This window comes from Calidris pugnax, unplaced genomic scaffold (assembly GCF_001431845.1).
Source record: "Calidris pugnax isolate Ruff unplaced genomic scaffold, ASM143184v1 scaffold448, whole genome shotgun sequence".
In the NCBI taxonomy this organism is placed as follows: Eukaryota; Metazoa; Chordata; class Aves; order Charadriiformes; family Scolopacidae; genus Calidris; species Calidris pugnax.
The window spans coordinates 654,451-672,264 of NW_015091198.1; the positions used below are offsets into that span (position 1 = coordinate 654,451).

At 42.0% G+C, this 17,814-nt stretch overlaps 1 protein-coding gene across 1 annotated transcript; it reads right to left on the bottom strand.

Moving 5' to 3' along the window:
• Positions 1 to 391: 391 nt before the first annotated feature.
• On the bottom strand, positions 392 to 17,179 carry ACADL (acyl-CoA dehydrogenase, long chain). The gene is made up of 11 exons (XM_014959640.1): positions 17,106 to 17,179; positions 14,782 to 14,943; positions 12,047 to 12,184; positions 11,470 to 11,634; positions 10,445 to 10,511; positions 8,883 to 9,047; positions 7,997 to 8,098; positions 6,644 to 6,757; positions 4,849 to 4,976; positions 2,580 to 2,666; positions 392 to 1,045 (listed from the first exon to the last, which is right to left on the bottom strand). The coding sequence occupies exons 1-11, from the start codon at positions 17,177 to 17,179 to the stop codon at positions 952 to 954; spliced, it is 1,296 nt and encodes a 431-aa protein (XP_014815126.1). The 3' UTR covers positions 392 to 951.
• Between the last annotated feature and the right edge of the window lie 635 nt (positions 17,180 to 17,814).

The following is a 17,814-nucleotide window of genomic DNA, read 5'->3' on the forward strand; positions in this document are numbered from 1 at the left end:
GGGGGGGCGGGGGAAAGGCACGGACACGGCCCTCCTGCCGCGCGCGCGCGCCTCCGCGGGGCGCGGCGGGAGAGGGAGGGCGGCGCGCGGAGCAGCCGGGGCCCTGAGGGGAGAAGGAGTGGGGGGGGAGGGCGCCGCTCCCCAGGGCGTGGAGATGAAGATACAACCCCTTACATGCAGAAATGATTAAAAAAAAAACAAGAAATAAAAACAGAGAAGAAATTTTAGCATTTGTATTAGGGATAATAACTTGTAAATATCTGAAAATATCGACCAGCATCATCACCTTCCCTTCCCTCAGACTCCCCCTCAGAGCCCTGAGGTGAACAGGGGCGCAGAGGCAGCACCCCAGGTCACCTCAGGCTTTGAAGTAACACAGACAACCACCAGATTGCATAGAAATGCTTTATTGTGTTGGTTTTTTTCTGAACAAAGTGATTAAAAATAAGGCATTCAGGGTTACGTGTAAACATAGCAGTCAGTGGTGGGCTTCCCCCCCCAGGCCCTGTGAGCAAGTGGCAAGTTCTACTTGGACACAGTGATATTTGTCAAGGGGGAAACAAAAACTTGGAGGTATACTAACATGTAACTTCTGTTTACTTGTTAATTCTTGCCCAGAGAAGAGATTGGTCTCCCAAAAGCGAGGGTTAGATTCAATATAACGGTGTCAAGTCTGAAGGACCAAGCTACCCATAAAGTTCCAGACACAAAATTGCCTTTTGCTACCAGAACTTTAGGAACCCAGAGAATTAGTGTGCGTCATCCAAAGATCTTTAACTTGAAAGTTCATTAAATATTAGATACTCTCCATATGCATTTTTTAATATTGTCACTTCCTTGAAAGAATATGATACACCACATTCATTTTACTTACATTCTGATGTCTGATTTTATGCCATATATTAATATAAAAGGATGCCAGGAGACTCTCCAAAGGAGTAAGCGTCTGCCCTACTTGTCACTGACAATGTCTCTAGCAATAAGTTCTTTCATTATTTCATTGGTACCACCATAGATTGGCTGAACACGGGCATCCACAAAAGCTCTGAGGGAAAAAAAAAAAAACAAACAACAAAAAAAGGAAAGGTTAAAAACAGCTCCTCAGAATGGACATAGAATGAAAGGAGAAAATACCAAATTTTATCTTTGAAGATCCCTCCATATTCTCATTTTTTTTTGAAGAGGTTCACACTTTCAAAAAGGTTTCAACTACCAAAAATATTTCACCTTTTCAAGGTTACTATGCCCAACTTGGGATTTGGTCAGTAACTCCTCCCTGGCTTTTTGTTTACATTGTAAAGTCTCTATTTATCCCCCCTTATTAAACCAGAATAAAATTAAGCTCAATAAAACCAGACTTCTACCCCCACCACCACCATTTTTGTTCCCTTCTTTCCTCACATCACCTGAGCCTGCATGAACTGCAAGACCCAGGTGCCTCCTTGTTGTGAAAAAAACCAAACAAAACCCCACAACTCCTGCAGAACCAAACTGATAGTTATCACAGTAATTTGCTCTAATGCCCTGGGCCTGTCTGATCCTGCCAAGAGGACTTGCTAACGGTGGTGCTGTCAGTTTTTTCTTCTAGGTGGGACTCAAAACACCTTGGCAGGCAAAGAAAAGTGCCACCTGGTTTCACATCAGCTGGCTACAGCCTTCTACTGACACCAGCCTTCCTATTTCGTAAGATAGGGTGCAGAACACTCACAAGTTACTTTTTCCTGTGTTTTTTTAAATGAGTGTATTTTTAAAGCAGCATTTCATGCTCTTAATGCATTTAGAATTTTTAAAAAGCTAAGCCTACTCAGTTAAAAAAATTACTTCAACTGCTTATGACAACTGCATAGCAGTCCTGTTTTTGCTATTTCTACTATCGGATTACCCCCCTTTTTAAAAAAAAATATATTAAAAAAGCACAAAAACCTCTACTTAGTGTAGCAAATTGCATGTATATAAAAGAAAACATCTTAGCAGATAATACACAAGGAAATACATAAAACTCCTCCATAAGTGTCCCCAAATTCATAAAGCAAGCAAAAAAAAAAAAAAAAAAATCGGAATGGCAAATTCCTTCTACATATAAATCTCATAGCTTTTCCATTTAAAAAGGTGTGAAAAAGCTGAATGTAGCCAGTCATGCTCTTGATTAGGCAATTTGTTATTTTGTGGTATTACACAAGATTTAGACTGACCAACATGTTTTCTTTCCATCATACGTATACATTTAATTTCAGATTAAACATTCAAACTATCTCCCCATTTTTTTTTTTAATTTTTTTTTTTTTTTACATTGCTTCTCTGGTTTTTTTCAGTTAACATTTTCTTCTAGAAAAGCAACTTCTATTTTGTGAAAAAAAACCAGATAATAATTGCTTGACAGCTTATGAGTTATTTGGAGAATCAAAACAAAGCCTTCCTGCAGACATCTGTACAGTAGATTGCCTTTCAATAAACACGATGAGAAAAGGAACAGTGAATCAGAACTAACACAAAACAACTGACAAGGAGACATAAAGGAAGTGCCTCTTTTTACTTTGGTGGAAATCTTTCATCATTCAAGTCTGAAGTGTTACACTTACTTTGCAATTGGATACTCCCACATGTACCCCCATCCTCCGTGCAGTTGCACACACTGTGTAGCTATGCTGTTTTGGAGATCAGAACACCTTAAACGGCCAAAAAAAGAATTTGTTTTGAGAAGGATGTTATGCTGTGAAACATTTACTAGAGGTACAGATAAGTTAGCAAGACAAAAATATAACCAAAACCTTTTTACTCTATATAAGCTGATCTTAAATGCTGGGCCATTAAAATATTTTATATTCTGAGGGACTTTTTTCTTCCTTCATGATTGGTAATAAATAAATACTGTTCAATTTAATCTATTAAAGATCTGTTCTCTTTATGGAAAAGGAAAGCTTTTAAAACGGACAAGCTTCTTTACCTTTCTTACAGGCCAAGAGATTTCTTTTGTAAAGCAGGTTGGTAGAGACTCTTTTCTTACTGAAATCTTTCAGCCTTGTCAAAAATTAACAGCATCACAGGCTCTCACACACACACTCCCACCCGCAACACACCATGATGCTCTTTCAGTGTCACCTGGGGATAATTTATTTTCCTCAGTAGATTTCATAGTTTTCAATTCTAAAAAAATACTTTAATTTTTAAAGTGGGATTGCTCACAGCAAAATGTGGATTTAACTGCCAAATAAGACTTTAACTATACTGGAAGTTTAAGGTAAATTTAAAAGACAGGAAGAAATCCACTTTCTAAACATGTAACTTTCAGAGACACAACAGAAGTAAAGAAAGTGATCATTCAAGTCAATTGCTTCCCGTGGAAGAATGTAAGAGTCTTCTCCTCCAAATCACCTCTCTCCATTCCTCCAAACCATCCCCTCACCCAGTCAAAGCCTTACAATTTATTGTACCAACTTTAAGTCTGCAGCAAGGAGTTACTGCAACGCTTTCCTAAACATATTTTCATATTAATTTAGGTGTATTTAACACAACCCATCACCACAAAATAAAACCTACAGACTGTTCATCAGATATTAGGAAAGAGATGCACAAACTATGTTTTAAAACCCTTCAAAGCTCTAACTCAAGACATTGACTACACAGAAGGTTTGAATTGAAATTAACTGCAGATAGTCTCCTGAAACATTAGGGAATAAAGCAACTCTACATTCAAGCGTTTTCTAGGATAGTTTTATGGAAGGGAGTCACCAGGACTCGATCAGGGAAAGGGGAAATCCACAACAAACTGTGGCACGAAGCAGATGGGAGCGTGGGGGAGTTTCAGATGCCTGGCTTTGGGAAAATAGTTGAGTAAGAAAGTCTACATATCTGAGCTGGCACTAGTTGTTTCCTCCCCCTCAAAACCGAATGCCTCTGCGTATGTACCTGGTACTTCTAGGTAATCAGTGCCAGGAATAGCACTCAATCAAAATGCTTTCATTGTAAATACTCTTTCTGGATTCCCTTAGTGTTTTCTGCTCATTTCCTCTATACTTATTTTTAAAAGTCGAGAATCTGTAAACTTGTGCATCTTACATAAAATTATTTGTTCACATCTGATATACTTTTTTTTCCCCCCTCCCATCTTTGCAAGCATAATAAAACTATACAATTTGATCTGCCACTATCTTAGATTCTTCTACTCATCCAGTTTTCTCTGGTTAAGCCTAAATTAACAGATAACACCACCAAGTACGGGGAGAGGGAGAAGGAGTTCTGGCCAATAAAGGAAAACACTGTTTAGTCTCAGTTACAGCAATAACTGCAGCCAACTATTTCTTCCCAAAACCAGACAGCTTCAGAAACTGGCTGGGCCAAACAGCTATTGCTAAGTAACATTAACTAAAAAGTATCATATGGGCTTCAAATAAACCTGTGCTTTTAAAAAAAAACTAACAAAAACAAACACACAAACCACCACCACAACACCCCTGATTAAAAACAAAACACAAAACCCATCCCAAAACTCCCAACAACAATTTGCTACAGTAAAATGTAAGTGTTCATCTAATACCAATGAAGGACTCACTGTTACTTGAACTTAAAGCCAAGCCCTGATGTTGTTATTAATGGAAGCCTGTTTTAAAAGCATGCTGTTATTTTGAAATTGATCTGTTTAACCCACACTGGTTCTCAATGTAACTATTGTTGTTGTTTACTACATGATTAAAGTTAAAGCTAGTCATCCCTATTAGAAGCTAACAATTTTGTTATTAATCAGAAAGCAATTTTATCTTTTTATTACATCTGCACAGTTCAGTGTTTTTTTTCATTAGACTCCTGTCAAGATCATGCAAGTAACACTTCCAAATTACTTTAACCACATACCAGTACTTTGCCATAGAAGCTGTGGAGGAGTCCAGACGTTTATCTGCGTGCAGCTGCAAACAGTTGTCCATAAAAGCTCGGCCCACGCAAATCTGAGTTTTCATTTCTGCCAACTTGTGCTGTACAGTCTTATTTTGGAAGTGGATGGAGGAAGGCAGAAGAAAGAAAGAGCAGAAGCGTTACAGTTTTTGAGTGATATTTGAAGTAGAAAATGGAGCATTTTCTAAAAGGATTTCTGATAGAAACCACTATTTCAAAATAGTTTGGCTCTGACCAGCAGAGCACGGCTTCCTTCTCATACCATTATGTCTATACCAATCTTATTAGAGATAATTACTGCCCTTTGCTTCAAGACCAACTCAAAACACGACCTTAAAAGAAAAAAAAACCCAGGAGCCTGCAAACAAATTCCTAGAGAGCGCAGTAGGCGGCCTCGGGTGCTCTGACTCTCAGAGCTCCCTCTTGTGGAGAAAAGTCCTTTCACTTTGTGAAAAGCCACTGATTTCCCCAATCAATAACATTTCATCATCTCTTGAACGCTTTTTCTGTGCATTCTGTTCTTCACAGTTAAATCCATACACAAAGAGACACAAGCGAAAACAAAGGACATTTTAGATGATCAGAAGATTTTTCGACACCGAGTTCAGTCACGTTGGAAAAGTTTCCAGATAGAAGAGGCGAAATCCATCGCTATCGTTATGTAAAACCAGACCAGGCAAACGTTCAACCATCATCTTGTAATTCTGGAAGGGAGGTGATAAAAACACCACCCAGTAGCAAGAGCTCTTCTAATTTCACAGTCCTAAATTGTATATATATATAAAAAAAAAATCTTCTTGCTTCCTTTGACAATAAATATAATGGACCGGTCTACTATTACAAAGAAAAGATTTGATTTCAAACACTGGACTGTGCCATGACTAAATGAATTAGGCAAGGCAGAACCCTAATTAGAAAGGATTTTTGATTATATGCACATTCTAGCCATCAGCAACAAAAAAGGAAACTGAAGAGGTATGCAAGAATGGATTATTTTGGCAAAAATAATGTACCTTATGAAGTTTATGAAGTAAATTCCATCTGTAATTATGGATTTCTGAATGTTAGCTTTAAAAACAGATGAAGATCATAATTTTCTGGAAGATAGCTAGCATTCCAGCCTCTAAAGGCTTCAATTCTGCTGCTATTCACAACTAAAGATCTGATTTCAACAAAGGAAGTATCAAGACCTAGAAATGGGATTTTTTTTTTTTTTCAAATTATTTCAAAAGTGTATTTAAAAAAAAAAAAAAGTCAGCCAACATCCTCTAACCCATGTGAGTCATTTCTATCCTATAAACCAAACATGCAAGAGCTTGGTCTGCTTCAAGCCCTAACAACTAATGTGGTTTTTGGGAAAATTGTAACATCGCAATACTGCGGAAAGGAACATCTGTTTTATGACTGCAGCTGAAGAGCGTAGGCATGAATGTCTCAAAATACAATTAACCACCACTGTCAGGAGTGAGGTATGCTCACAGAGAATGACCCAACAGTTTTACACACAGTCACTTAAATACCCAGCGAGCTGAGGAATCCCATCACAATATCCATAAAGCTGAACACAAAACACCTCTGCAGGCATTCAGGGGAAATGAACAGTGGGCACGGAGGCAAACAGCCACAGTCCAACAGTGAAACCTGTTCAAATAGCCCTTTGAAAACAGCCCAGTGATTGTCATCTGCTCACTATTTCACAGACACAAGGCAAAAGCAACACTGGAATACGTATCCAAGTCTCTCAGTTCAAACTCACCTGCAAGTGTGCAATTGTCTTCCCAAAAGCTTTTCTTTGCTTCACATAATTCCTTGTTTCTTCAAACATGAATTCACAACTGGCAAGAGCCATATCAGCAATTAGCAGTCTTTCCTTTTGAAACACAAAATTGTGGAATCCAGTTGAATTAGTCCTACATTTCTCCATATCAGATGCACAATTGGGACACAGATGCTCAGTGCTATTCATTAAGGGAGGGGGGCAGAAGTCCCACTAAGTATCAAACCAGACACACTGCATTACTGAAATTAATGAGTGGGACAAATGACTTGCTGCCTGAAGCTCATTTTTAAGTCTTTTCCAAGGTAATATTCTACCACAGTGACTCAAAAAAAAAAGCTACAAATCAATCAAACATCTCTTACTGACTGAAACATCCACATAGAATTCTATTTCAATTATTGGTTTTCACTGCTCAATTTAAACAACTCTGTTTAACAATTTCAACAAGACACCTCTAGAAAAAAACAAAACCTATTAAAAAATCCTGGCTGCATTTTCCTTCCTCATAACATGCTGAAGAAGAGAAACTAAGTACAGAACAATTACTTCTAGCCCCATTGAAATAATCTGATGCAGCACATTGAACCTGTTCATGGGTGCATTTATTTCTTTAAAGCAGTGAAGATTTTCTTTGATCAGGTTTTGTATTTACTCACAGTATAAAATTAAATAAACATGATCCCAACCAGATGAGGCAAACACAAAGTCTAGTTTTGACAAAGCACAGTCACGTTCTAAAAAAACCACATTGCCTCTTTGTCCTCCCAAATAATTCCAAAACTTCGTAAAGTAAGTTGTAAACTGTTATTTCCCCTAGCAAGGTATTTTGGCAACTAAACAACTTCTTTATTGTGCTGTATGGACATAAAAAAATAAAAAAGTTCCTTTTATCTTTAATATGTTTCTACTGGTAAAAGAGCTAGAACAGCAGTGCTTGATTGTATCTTTAAAGGGGATGCCAAACGCATCGTAGACCTCCAAGCTATATTTAATTTACTACACAAAGTGGTTCCATGCCAGAAGTATATAAGAAAACTGTGGTATGTTCTTTTAAATACACTACCCTCGGGTTCTCCAATAGCTGGGTTACTGACTAGGAGATCTGGCTTTGAGCTGATGGAATATCAACATTTTTACCAACACCGAAAGAATTGCACTTTCAGCACTAGGGAGCACATACTTCAGTTAAAAAGCTGCAGTGTCAACACAATGTTGCCTAGACATCCTGATTCTGAGCCCAAGGTAGCTCCCCACGATACATAATCTTCCAATGACAAAAAGTGTCTCTATATTCTTCCTACAGACAGCAAACACTCACGTTTCTCTTACCTGAGGGAGCTCTGCCATCAGATAATAGAAGCCCTTGTTCTCTTTTCCAAGCAAGGCACTGGCTGGCAACCGCACGTCTTCAAAAAACAGCTCGGCTGTGTCCTAAGAGGATTTTAAATACAACAGTTTATAGCTGGACATTCTCATCTCTTCACCCCACTTCTTTTGTCCCATTTTTTTCATGCTATTCTACACTTTAACTTGAAATCATTTCATTTGGAAGGGTCCTCCAGAGGTCATCTAGTTTATCTCCTCCTCAAAGCAGCTCCAGCCAAGCGAGCAGCTGAGGGCCTCATCCAAAGATGCTTTCCAAAGTTCCAAAGATGAAGGCTCCACAAACTCCCTGGGCCCCTTTTCCAGTATCTGATTACTTTTATGGTGGATTTTTTTTTCTTAACACTTACTTAGAATTTTCCTTAATGTAACTGGTGTCCCTTGCCACTCTCCCTTTCACTGTGCTCCTCTAAGAATCTGGCTCCACCATCTCTCCAGCCAACCATCAGGTAGCGACAGACACCAATAAGATACTGTCCTTTCAGGTTTCTTCAAAGTGAACAAAACCAGCTTTCTCAGCTTCTCCTTACACATCACAGGCTTCAGACTTCCATAGGCACACTCTGCATACATACTTTGCATGTATAGCATTTGTGCTTTAAAGCCTAAGAATTAGAATAGCACCAAGCTTTCTCAGCTTCTCCTTGCACATCACAGGCTTTCATAGGCACGCTCTGCATACATATTTTGCATGTATATCATTTATGCTTTAAAGCCTAAGAATTAGAATAGCACCACAGTTCCATTTTATATCTATTTAGCTAATGCCAAGAATTAAGTTGTTTCAGACATCCTCCAAGTGCATTATGTGTTAGGGGTTGTATGAACTCACTTGAGCTTTCAGGCCAATTTTGTGCAGCTTGCGTCCTTTGATGAAACCTTTTGTTCCATTTTCCACCAGAAAAAGGCTGATTCCATGAGCAGGAGATCGGGCCTCCCGGTTTGTAACTGCAACCACGATCACTACATCACTCATCCAACCGTTAGTGATGAATACCTGTAAAGAAATGCAACTTTGAATAAAGCAACAAGCTAGGTGGATAGACATTACAAGAGATCATCAAGCAACAGGAAGAAAATTTGCACTGACACTTTCACAGGTGAACTGAAAGGCAAGGTTTAAGCATCCAGAAGAATGTTAAGCTTTAAGCTTTCTAAATTAAGTGTTCTGGAACAAAGTCTATTAAAGTAGAAATTAGTTTGAGAAGTATTGTGTGGGTCAGAAATGTGAAGTTCAAGAATGCACAGATCTATTTCTTATGTCAGTCCCATCATTAAGGAATATGGTATCAAATGAACACAGAGGTTCTCTTTCCTAGAAATTAAATTAGCAAGGCGTTAACATGCAAAACTATGAACGGCTTCTTGTCACAACTGCTTACTATAATCCTGCAGAATGACTCACGAACCTGCCAAAGGGATACATCTCAACTCCAGAAAAAAAATAGAAAAAAAAAAAAAGCGCAATCTGTCCTGCTTGGCTTCAACTGTGCAGCATAACCAAGTACCCTTTTGAGCATCTGTATGAGCATATTTGCTTGCACACATTCTCTGTCTGCACAAATTCAGCTAAGACCAGAAGTCTCCACCAGTAACATGTTATTAGCACAAGTACAAAGGAAAAGGGGGAGCTGGGAGAGAAAGAAAATTAAGACATTTCATAGCTTTAACAAGAAAAAAAAAAGCCTTGTTGAAGCCACACTTCTATTCAAGCACTATTTCTGCCTTCTTGCTTTTTTTATTATGGCAATGAAAGACAAGGTTAATGCTGAAGCCAGACTTCCATTCAAGCACTATTTCTGCCTTCTTGCTTTTTTTATTATGGCAATGAAAGACAAGGTTAATGCTGCCAGCTTTGCAACAGCTTGGCAACACACAAAGGGCACCTGATGCAGTTGGGTTTTATACTGCTAACATGACCAGCAGGCTCCTGAATAAGGATTCCACAGCTTGCACTGTGGCAACACAAGTTTTAACTTGGGCCACAGAAGATTCCACAGTAGTAGTAGTATATATATTTTGGTTTTCAACCTCAGTGCTAAATAAATAAATAAATAAATCAGCCCTGGTCCAGTCCATACTACGCAGGACTTTTTTTTTCCCCTTCCCCTTTCTCCCCTTTTCTTCCAAGTTTAAGGAAAAACAGGCCTTTTGATAGGGTTATTTTAAAGCTACAAGAAGAACCTACTGAAGCCTGGCCATAAATTGCGAGCGACAGAAGTATCTTAAATCCTACTAAAAAAGTAACTGGGCAAAAAAACCCCCACAACATAACCCACAAAAAACCAGAAGTGAAGGAGTGGGGGGAAAGAGTGACAATGATGTACATTCTTCACTGTCTAAATGTGTGCAGTTCCCACAGTCAATGAGTGGTATTTTTGTCTGCTCACTTACCTTACTCCCATTAAGAATCCAGTCACTTCCATCTTTTTTGGCATATGTTCGTATTCCCTGCAAGTCACTAAAACAGAACACAAAAGGTCCTTCAAGAAACCATTTCAGAAGCTGCAATTTGTATCTTTAATTCTACCCAGCATAAAATAAGGTAGATTTTATACCATCCAGGCATGGACTCAGTGAAAATGCATATGAGGATAGTGAAACGCAGTGGAATAGCTTAGAGCGCAACACAGAAACCACCAGAGTGCTGCGGGAAGGGATGATAAATCTGTGCAGTTGTACAAGAACATAAGGTCCCATTTTAACGTATCTGCTTGTGGAAAAGTGGTATAAAACAAGCAGTGACACACCAACAGGTCAGCATCCCCTTACACCAACATGCCTTAGATGACAAACGCCAGACAAAACCACATCCTCTAAGCAGGCTCAGCCCTGATCAGGAGGCTCTGTAAAAAGCCATAGGCAACATCTGCCACTCGTAGAACTGTGACACCAACAGGCTTTGCTCTTCACCTGTCCCTCTCGGTTTTGGGAACTGGCCAGATCAGCTGTGCCTACTCCAAACATGTACTGTCTGCCCTTCAATAAGGACGGGCAAGGAGGGGACATTTCTCTGTTGGAAAGGAGTCAGAGGAATGAAAACAAGGTATTCCATTTCATAAGAAAAGCTAATAGTAAACTCAAGTCCTCTTTACCAAGGTATGAAAAGTAGTAAGGAGAAAATGGCATATTAGAAGTACGTTCGCATGACAAGCAGGTTAGTTAACTATAAACTCACACTATAAAAGCAAATAGAAAGCGTATTTGCCCACAGTGGGATGATAGAGAAATGGATTCTTAGCACATATCTGGAAACGACAAAGCTGTAATAAAGTAACGCATACGTAACAGAGTTTTTTTGAGGTCCTACCTAATCTAGGATATTGTCTAGCCACTGAAATGACCATATAAGTTTTATTCACTGACAAATCAATAGGGAGCACATAACGTTAAGACCATTGTTTTAATACTTAGCTTACCTGCCAGCCCCGGGTTCTGTCATGGCGATAGCTCCAATACACTTGCCTGCCACCATTTTGGGGATAAAGTGCTTAATCTGTTCTTCAGAGCCATAGTTTGCAATATAGGGCATGACTATATCCGAATGAAGGCTGAATCCTGGGCCCGTACAGTTAACATACATCCTTGAGGAGTGGGGAAAATGAAGTTAATAAAAGCACTACAGAGATCTAAGCTTTACACCATTACAAAGCCCCATGACACACACGTCTCAGACAATCAGAGCTTGTGGCACTTGTACTGTTATTTACAGAATGTACTTTCACAGCCAAACGAGTATATAACCTATCAGCCTAGCAAAAAAGCTTCCCCCAGCCACAAATTCCTAACAGTGGAGCACAATGACATCTGTTACCAAAAAAACTATCCAGAATACTTAGAACGGGATGGATTTTCATGTGTCTAAACTATCCTTTCCATGAGAAAGATAACACTATTCTCTGTAAGCAAACATATTCCATAATGAGGATATCTTACAGAAAAAAAATATCTCTTGATAATATCACTGAAACTCTTCCTGAAGCACTTAGTACTTACTGCTCCTCCCAGACCACGGCTGAAGAGAGAATATCCGCTCCGATGCCTCCATGTTTTTCAGCAATAGCAACACCCAGCAAACCCTGCTGGCCAGCCTTTTCCCAGAGCTCCCTGCTCACCTGGCCCTCCTTCTCCCACCTGCAAAATCAACACAAGAAGGGAGTCACACATTAAAACCCCCACATGCTCCTGTTTATTTGTCACAGCTGCTGCTTCGCTAGAACACCTGCAGGCAGGTTTCGCTGCATAGAGCCTTTTCCCAGAGCTCCCTGCTCACCTGGCCCTCCTTCTCCCACCTGCAAAATCAACACAAGAAGGGAGTCACACATTAAAACCCCCACATGCTCCTGTTTATTTGTCACAGCTGCTGCTTCGCTAGAACACCTGCAGGCAGGTTTCACTGCGTAGAGAAAGACTTTCAGTCTCAACAACAGACACGCAGGGTACACAGCCAACTATATTTTGCAGCTAAGAAGGTGCAACTAATTAATAGGTTGTCTATCTTCAAGGCCACAAATGCCACTGGCATTACAATGGCACCAACTCTATAACAAGTTTGAACTCCTGCTTCCAACACTTAACCTGATGTCTCCTTAAGACTTGAAATGAAAGGCAGTGCTGCCTATTGGTCTGAGTGCCAGACAGGTATTGAGGAGATTTAGCCACAACCATCTGGATAATTACAAGCAGGTCTTTCTCTTCCCCATGTACAAAATGAGTATAACACATCTTCTGTGAAAGGTTTCAACCCTACCAATGAGAACTGCTTTATAAGAGCGTTAACATATATTAGTCATTTTAATACAAAAATCACTCCCTGTGCACTTATTACAAGTCAATACTGTATCTTGGTAAATTACTGCTTTAAAGCAGTGTCAAGTTTGTAGATAGTTGAGGCTTATCTGCTGACAGTTTGCAAACATTAACATCCCAGGAATCGCTTATTCTAGCGCCTCTCTATGGAGTTTGCCAACTTGATGTAAAGCGTAAATTACTGGTTTAAGGTGATGTCAAGTTTGTAGATAGTTGAGGCTGACAGTTTGCAAACATTAACATCACAGGAATTGCTTATTCTAGCACTTCTCTATGGAGTTTGCCAACTTGATGTAAAGTTGGATGGCCATTAATGGCCCAAATGTGGGTGTTTTGTCTTTTCTTTTTTTAAATAAACACAATTTTAACATTGTGCCATAGACAAATTATATCAGAGACACTCCTCTGACACACCTGTGTGCAGCAGAGCTAAATCACAGCACTATCCACAGTTAATCAAGCATATTATCCTACCCATTTAAGCTCATTCCCAGAGCTTCTGCTCCTACACTGGATATTTTAAACAAATCTCGCTTGTGACCATCTTTGCTTCTGTTCCCCCCACTTTCAGGGCCATTCCAGTCTCTACTTCACCCATCACCAAAGCTTCTCCTCACAGTAATCCACAACTGCATTCACTGATGCCACATCTGTCTCTTCATGTCAGCCCAGCCAATTAATATACTATGCCTGAAGCCCCCTGGTGTACTTAAAAGGTGTGAGAACAGAATGGCTCATAGGTTACTGAAGTGATGCAAGAACACAAGTCCAACTTGTTCCAGTCCCTCTAGGAAGTCGTTGGTCAGCAAGCCAGCAAAACAGGATCTTCAGTAACCTCATGGAGAGCCAGTACCTGTTCACAAACCTGCACTAGAAGTCATTCTAACAAAAGATGAGGGAAAACGTCTAGTTTTGTGGACAGATAATGACTGTACAGTGGAAAAGCATACTACTTTGAGGTTATGGTTTGAGGATGAAAAAATAGTTGGCCACAACCCTGATGTTAGCTGTTTCCATTGCCTCCTGCTGCTCATTTCTGCCCCACAGCCACAACACCCCACCCACTCAATTGTGCCATTTCAACTGTTTGTGGATACATGCTGTGAGCAACATCAGGAACCTCATGTAGCAGCGTGCTAGAAGAATAAGCCCTTTGCTACCCCCCAGTGTTTTTGCAGGAATGTTTTTCAAGTGAAGTAAAAATTGCTTAAGACACTACTGCAGCTTAACGCTTTCTGTTCAAAAACGTGTTCTGCGTTCATTTATTTTCTTTCCCCAACTATAACAGGATCAGATATAGCTAAAACAAGGGCAAAAAAAACAATCTCCAGCTCTAGTTCAATGAAGTAAGACACTTCTATTCTGTGCAGAACACCACACAAGCGAAAAAGATGGAAATTTACATAAAGACATTTTGTGCAAGCTTCTTGGTAATACATAAACCAGCTTACCATCCCACATGTACTGTATTTACAAAGTCTACTGCAATGTAACCCAGAAACAAACAATGTCAATGCTTTTTTGGGATAACAGCAATACAATAGCGTGGGAACTCTCTCCCAGATCGTAACCCCAAGACATCAGTGTCAAGAGTTAATACCTACAACCAGGGATACTTTCACTGCAACCCTGCAAACTGTGTTTGTCTGCTCAGAGGCCCAAGACAAGGATGCCAGATTGCTTATACTGGAGGTCAAAAACACAGTGAGTTTTGGTGATGCGTAATTTCTTTGAAAAAATCATATGAAAATATGATTTTCATAGCCAGGTTTGTTTTAATTGGGTAAATTTGAAATAGAAAGCTTGTAAATGAAAACCAGTATTCTATTTACTCTGTCATATTCAGAGTAACATCCCAAAAAGCACTTTCAGGTAAAAACGCGTATAATTTGGGAAACCAGAACATTTATGAGCTATCTTACTCTGCGTGGAAAGGCAGCACTTCTTCCTGAAAGAACTTCCTGGCACTCTCCCTGAAGATATCATGATCTGACGAGAAGATCCTCCGAGTGCCTATATCAATCAAACTTTTAGCAGAAGATGGTTCCGGGCGCTTTGTGCCGTGCTGTTCAGTTTGCAGAGGACTAAAAAATGACAAGTGAAAGCATTTGTTAGAATATAGGCACCCCCATTTACACACCGCTTTTAAAAGAGAGGAAAAACATTAAACATGGTGTTTAACATAATTCACACCCCAAGCCTAGCACACTGTTAGGTTCAAAGGATACCCACAATAAATACAAAGACCTGATGTACTCTGTACTTCACTGGGCTGTGAAAGGAGGTAAAGCAAGACTGGTTTGTCCTTAATGCTTCAAATAAATTAAAAACAGTAATAATAGTAATAACACACACATGGGGAAGAGGATAGTTCCTTCATAAGAGATACTAGAAACCATCACTGCCTTTTTCCCCCACCACACAACCTCCAAAATGCAATTCAGCTCAATTTAAACCAAGGGGGTAACTTTTTAAACAAGTAAACTTTTTTTTTTGTGGGTTTTGTTCATTCTGTACATACCCCAAGAAGTCCCAAAATTGCAAATCCATGACACTAAAAACTCATACACTCAAAATAAAAGTGAGTACACCATGGATTTGCACACCCCAAGGGCTGTATTATAGCCTGCATTATCACATGTATCTGCACAGTTCTAACCTTGAAAATAATAGTTTCTATTCCTTCTAACTTTCAGTATTTTTGCCATACAGGAAGGCTAAGCCTCCCAAAGCTCTGACAGAAAGATACATAAAGATAAAATGCTTAACAAAAAATAAAAGCTGCAATAGTGGTAAATGTCAGTAGTCAAAACCACACAAGTAATAAATAATACAGAAGGGCTTAAAGCTTTTGTATGGGTTTAGAATGTCAAGGGCAACATACTGCTGAAGTGAAAATTCACTTTTTGTATCTGTGCATTGGGTTCTTCAACTTGCTTTAATTTTATTGCCACAAAGTATCAGACTTATAAATACAGAGCTGAGCTACAATAAATGGAAAAGACATTTGCTGTTCTTTTCTCAAAGGGTTTTGTTCACCTCTCAGTCCCTCAGTTTCCCAGTAACTGTGTGTAGGTCCCACAGAGCTGAGCCTTCACTTATTTACTCCATGACGGAGACGAAGGTCTTTATTTACAGCCTCACAAAGTTACTCACGCTCCTCCTACTGCAAAGCATTCAACACCCCTGAAACACAGACTCTATTTCTAGTGGTATTTGGAAGAAACGGGCTACTGCAACTCGCTTGTTCCGTATTTTTGTACCCTCAAACCCAGCCCTCTCGTGACAGACGTACCCTGACTCTCCCAAAAGCCCCACCTTATTTTTAAAGCTGTTGATGATGACACTGAACTTTACACAGGACCACCCTTTCGTCTAATTGCGGCTCACACCCCGCACATGACACACAGGGACGGGACGGGCTGCTCCTTCAGGCCAACCACAGCCCTCGGAGCCACGGCTCCCAAGGTCGGCAGAGGTGGTGACCACCACCCTGTGCTCCTGCTCCCCGAAATCCCCCTTCCCCGGGCCCCTTCGCCAGCCCCCAAGCCAGGGGGTGACCAGGCAAGGACATCACCCGGCCCCATCACCTGCTGCCACCACGGGACGCGGTGTCCCCGGAGCCACGGCGGCAAGTGGGGCAAAGGTCGGCCCTGTCACGGGAGGATGCGCTGGGGCTCCCGGGTTTGCCAGGCACCGGGGGCTCAGCGGCCTCCCGGACCCCGCCGGGCCTGGGCCGCGGGCTCAGGGGGGCTCCCGGGCCGCAGCCCCAGGGGGGCTCAGGGCGGGGCTCCCGGGCCCGGGCCGCAACCCCACGGGGCTCAAGGGGGGCTCCCGGGCCGCAGCCCCAGGGGGGCTCAGGGCGGGGCTCCCGGGCCTGGGCCGCAGCTTCAGGGGGTTCCTGCGATGGGGTCACGGGTGCCCACGTATAGACACGCGCCTATACATACAAATACGCTTGTGCCCCTAAGCATCCCGACACATATATACAGAGCACGCACCCATACCCCTGAAATATATACATAGGTACGTACACCCACCGCATATATAAAGCCGTATATACGCCTGTGCAACCCCATGAGCAGCCACACACCCAGCCCCACACGGACAAGCCAAACCCAAGAACACCCCCTTAACGCGCCCAGGTGCAAGGGGTGCCCGCCCGCCTGCCGCCCGCCCCCCCCCAGGCACAGGCAACCCCCGGCACCGGCGATGCCCACCAAGGCCGGCCCTGCGCCCCGCTAACCTGGCCTGGGCAGAGAAGGAGCGGGGGCCGGCGGCCCTCACCAAGCCTCGCAGGCGGAGCAGCCGCGCCGCCATCTTGCGCCGCGGCGGGACGGAGCAGGCGGGGCGGCAGCGGCCTTCAACGTCCGCGGCGGGGGCGGGGGCGCTGCGGTCATCGCCCCGTCACGGCGCCGCGCCGTAATTCATGTAGGCTGGCCGTGTTGTTGTTACTACTATTATTATTATTAATTATTGAGACTGTTTTCTTTCCGGGTCGTTTAGTGGCCAGCTCCTCAGGTGTGCCGGCGTTGCGCCTCCCCTCGCCCCGTGTGGGGAGTGGAAGGGTTTGGGGCTGGCCCCCCTGCAGCCGTCCTTGCTCCCGCCTTGCCTACGGTTATAAATCCCTTCTGATACATCTGGGCTTATAACAGGATTATGATGAAACACTTGCATTACTATTGTTCTTCTAATGCCGTTTCGAAATCGGGTTGGGGAGAGGAGCGGGAGCACAGGCGGCTCAGGCGCACCCACAGGGAGGGCGAGGCGGCCGCCGGGTCTGAGGGGGTCTTGCCCTCAGGGGTCGGCGGTGCGATGGCGCTGGGCCTGGGTCGCTCCCGGATCGGCCGTGGCTCCGTCTTCCCCCCCTCAGGGAAGGAAGGGGCTGTCACCCCTCTCCGGGTCGGCAGGACGGCTTTTGGGGGCCTAACGCCCCCCGAACCGGCGAGGGACCC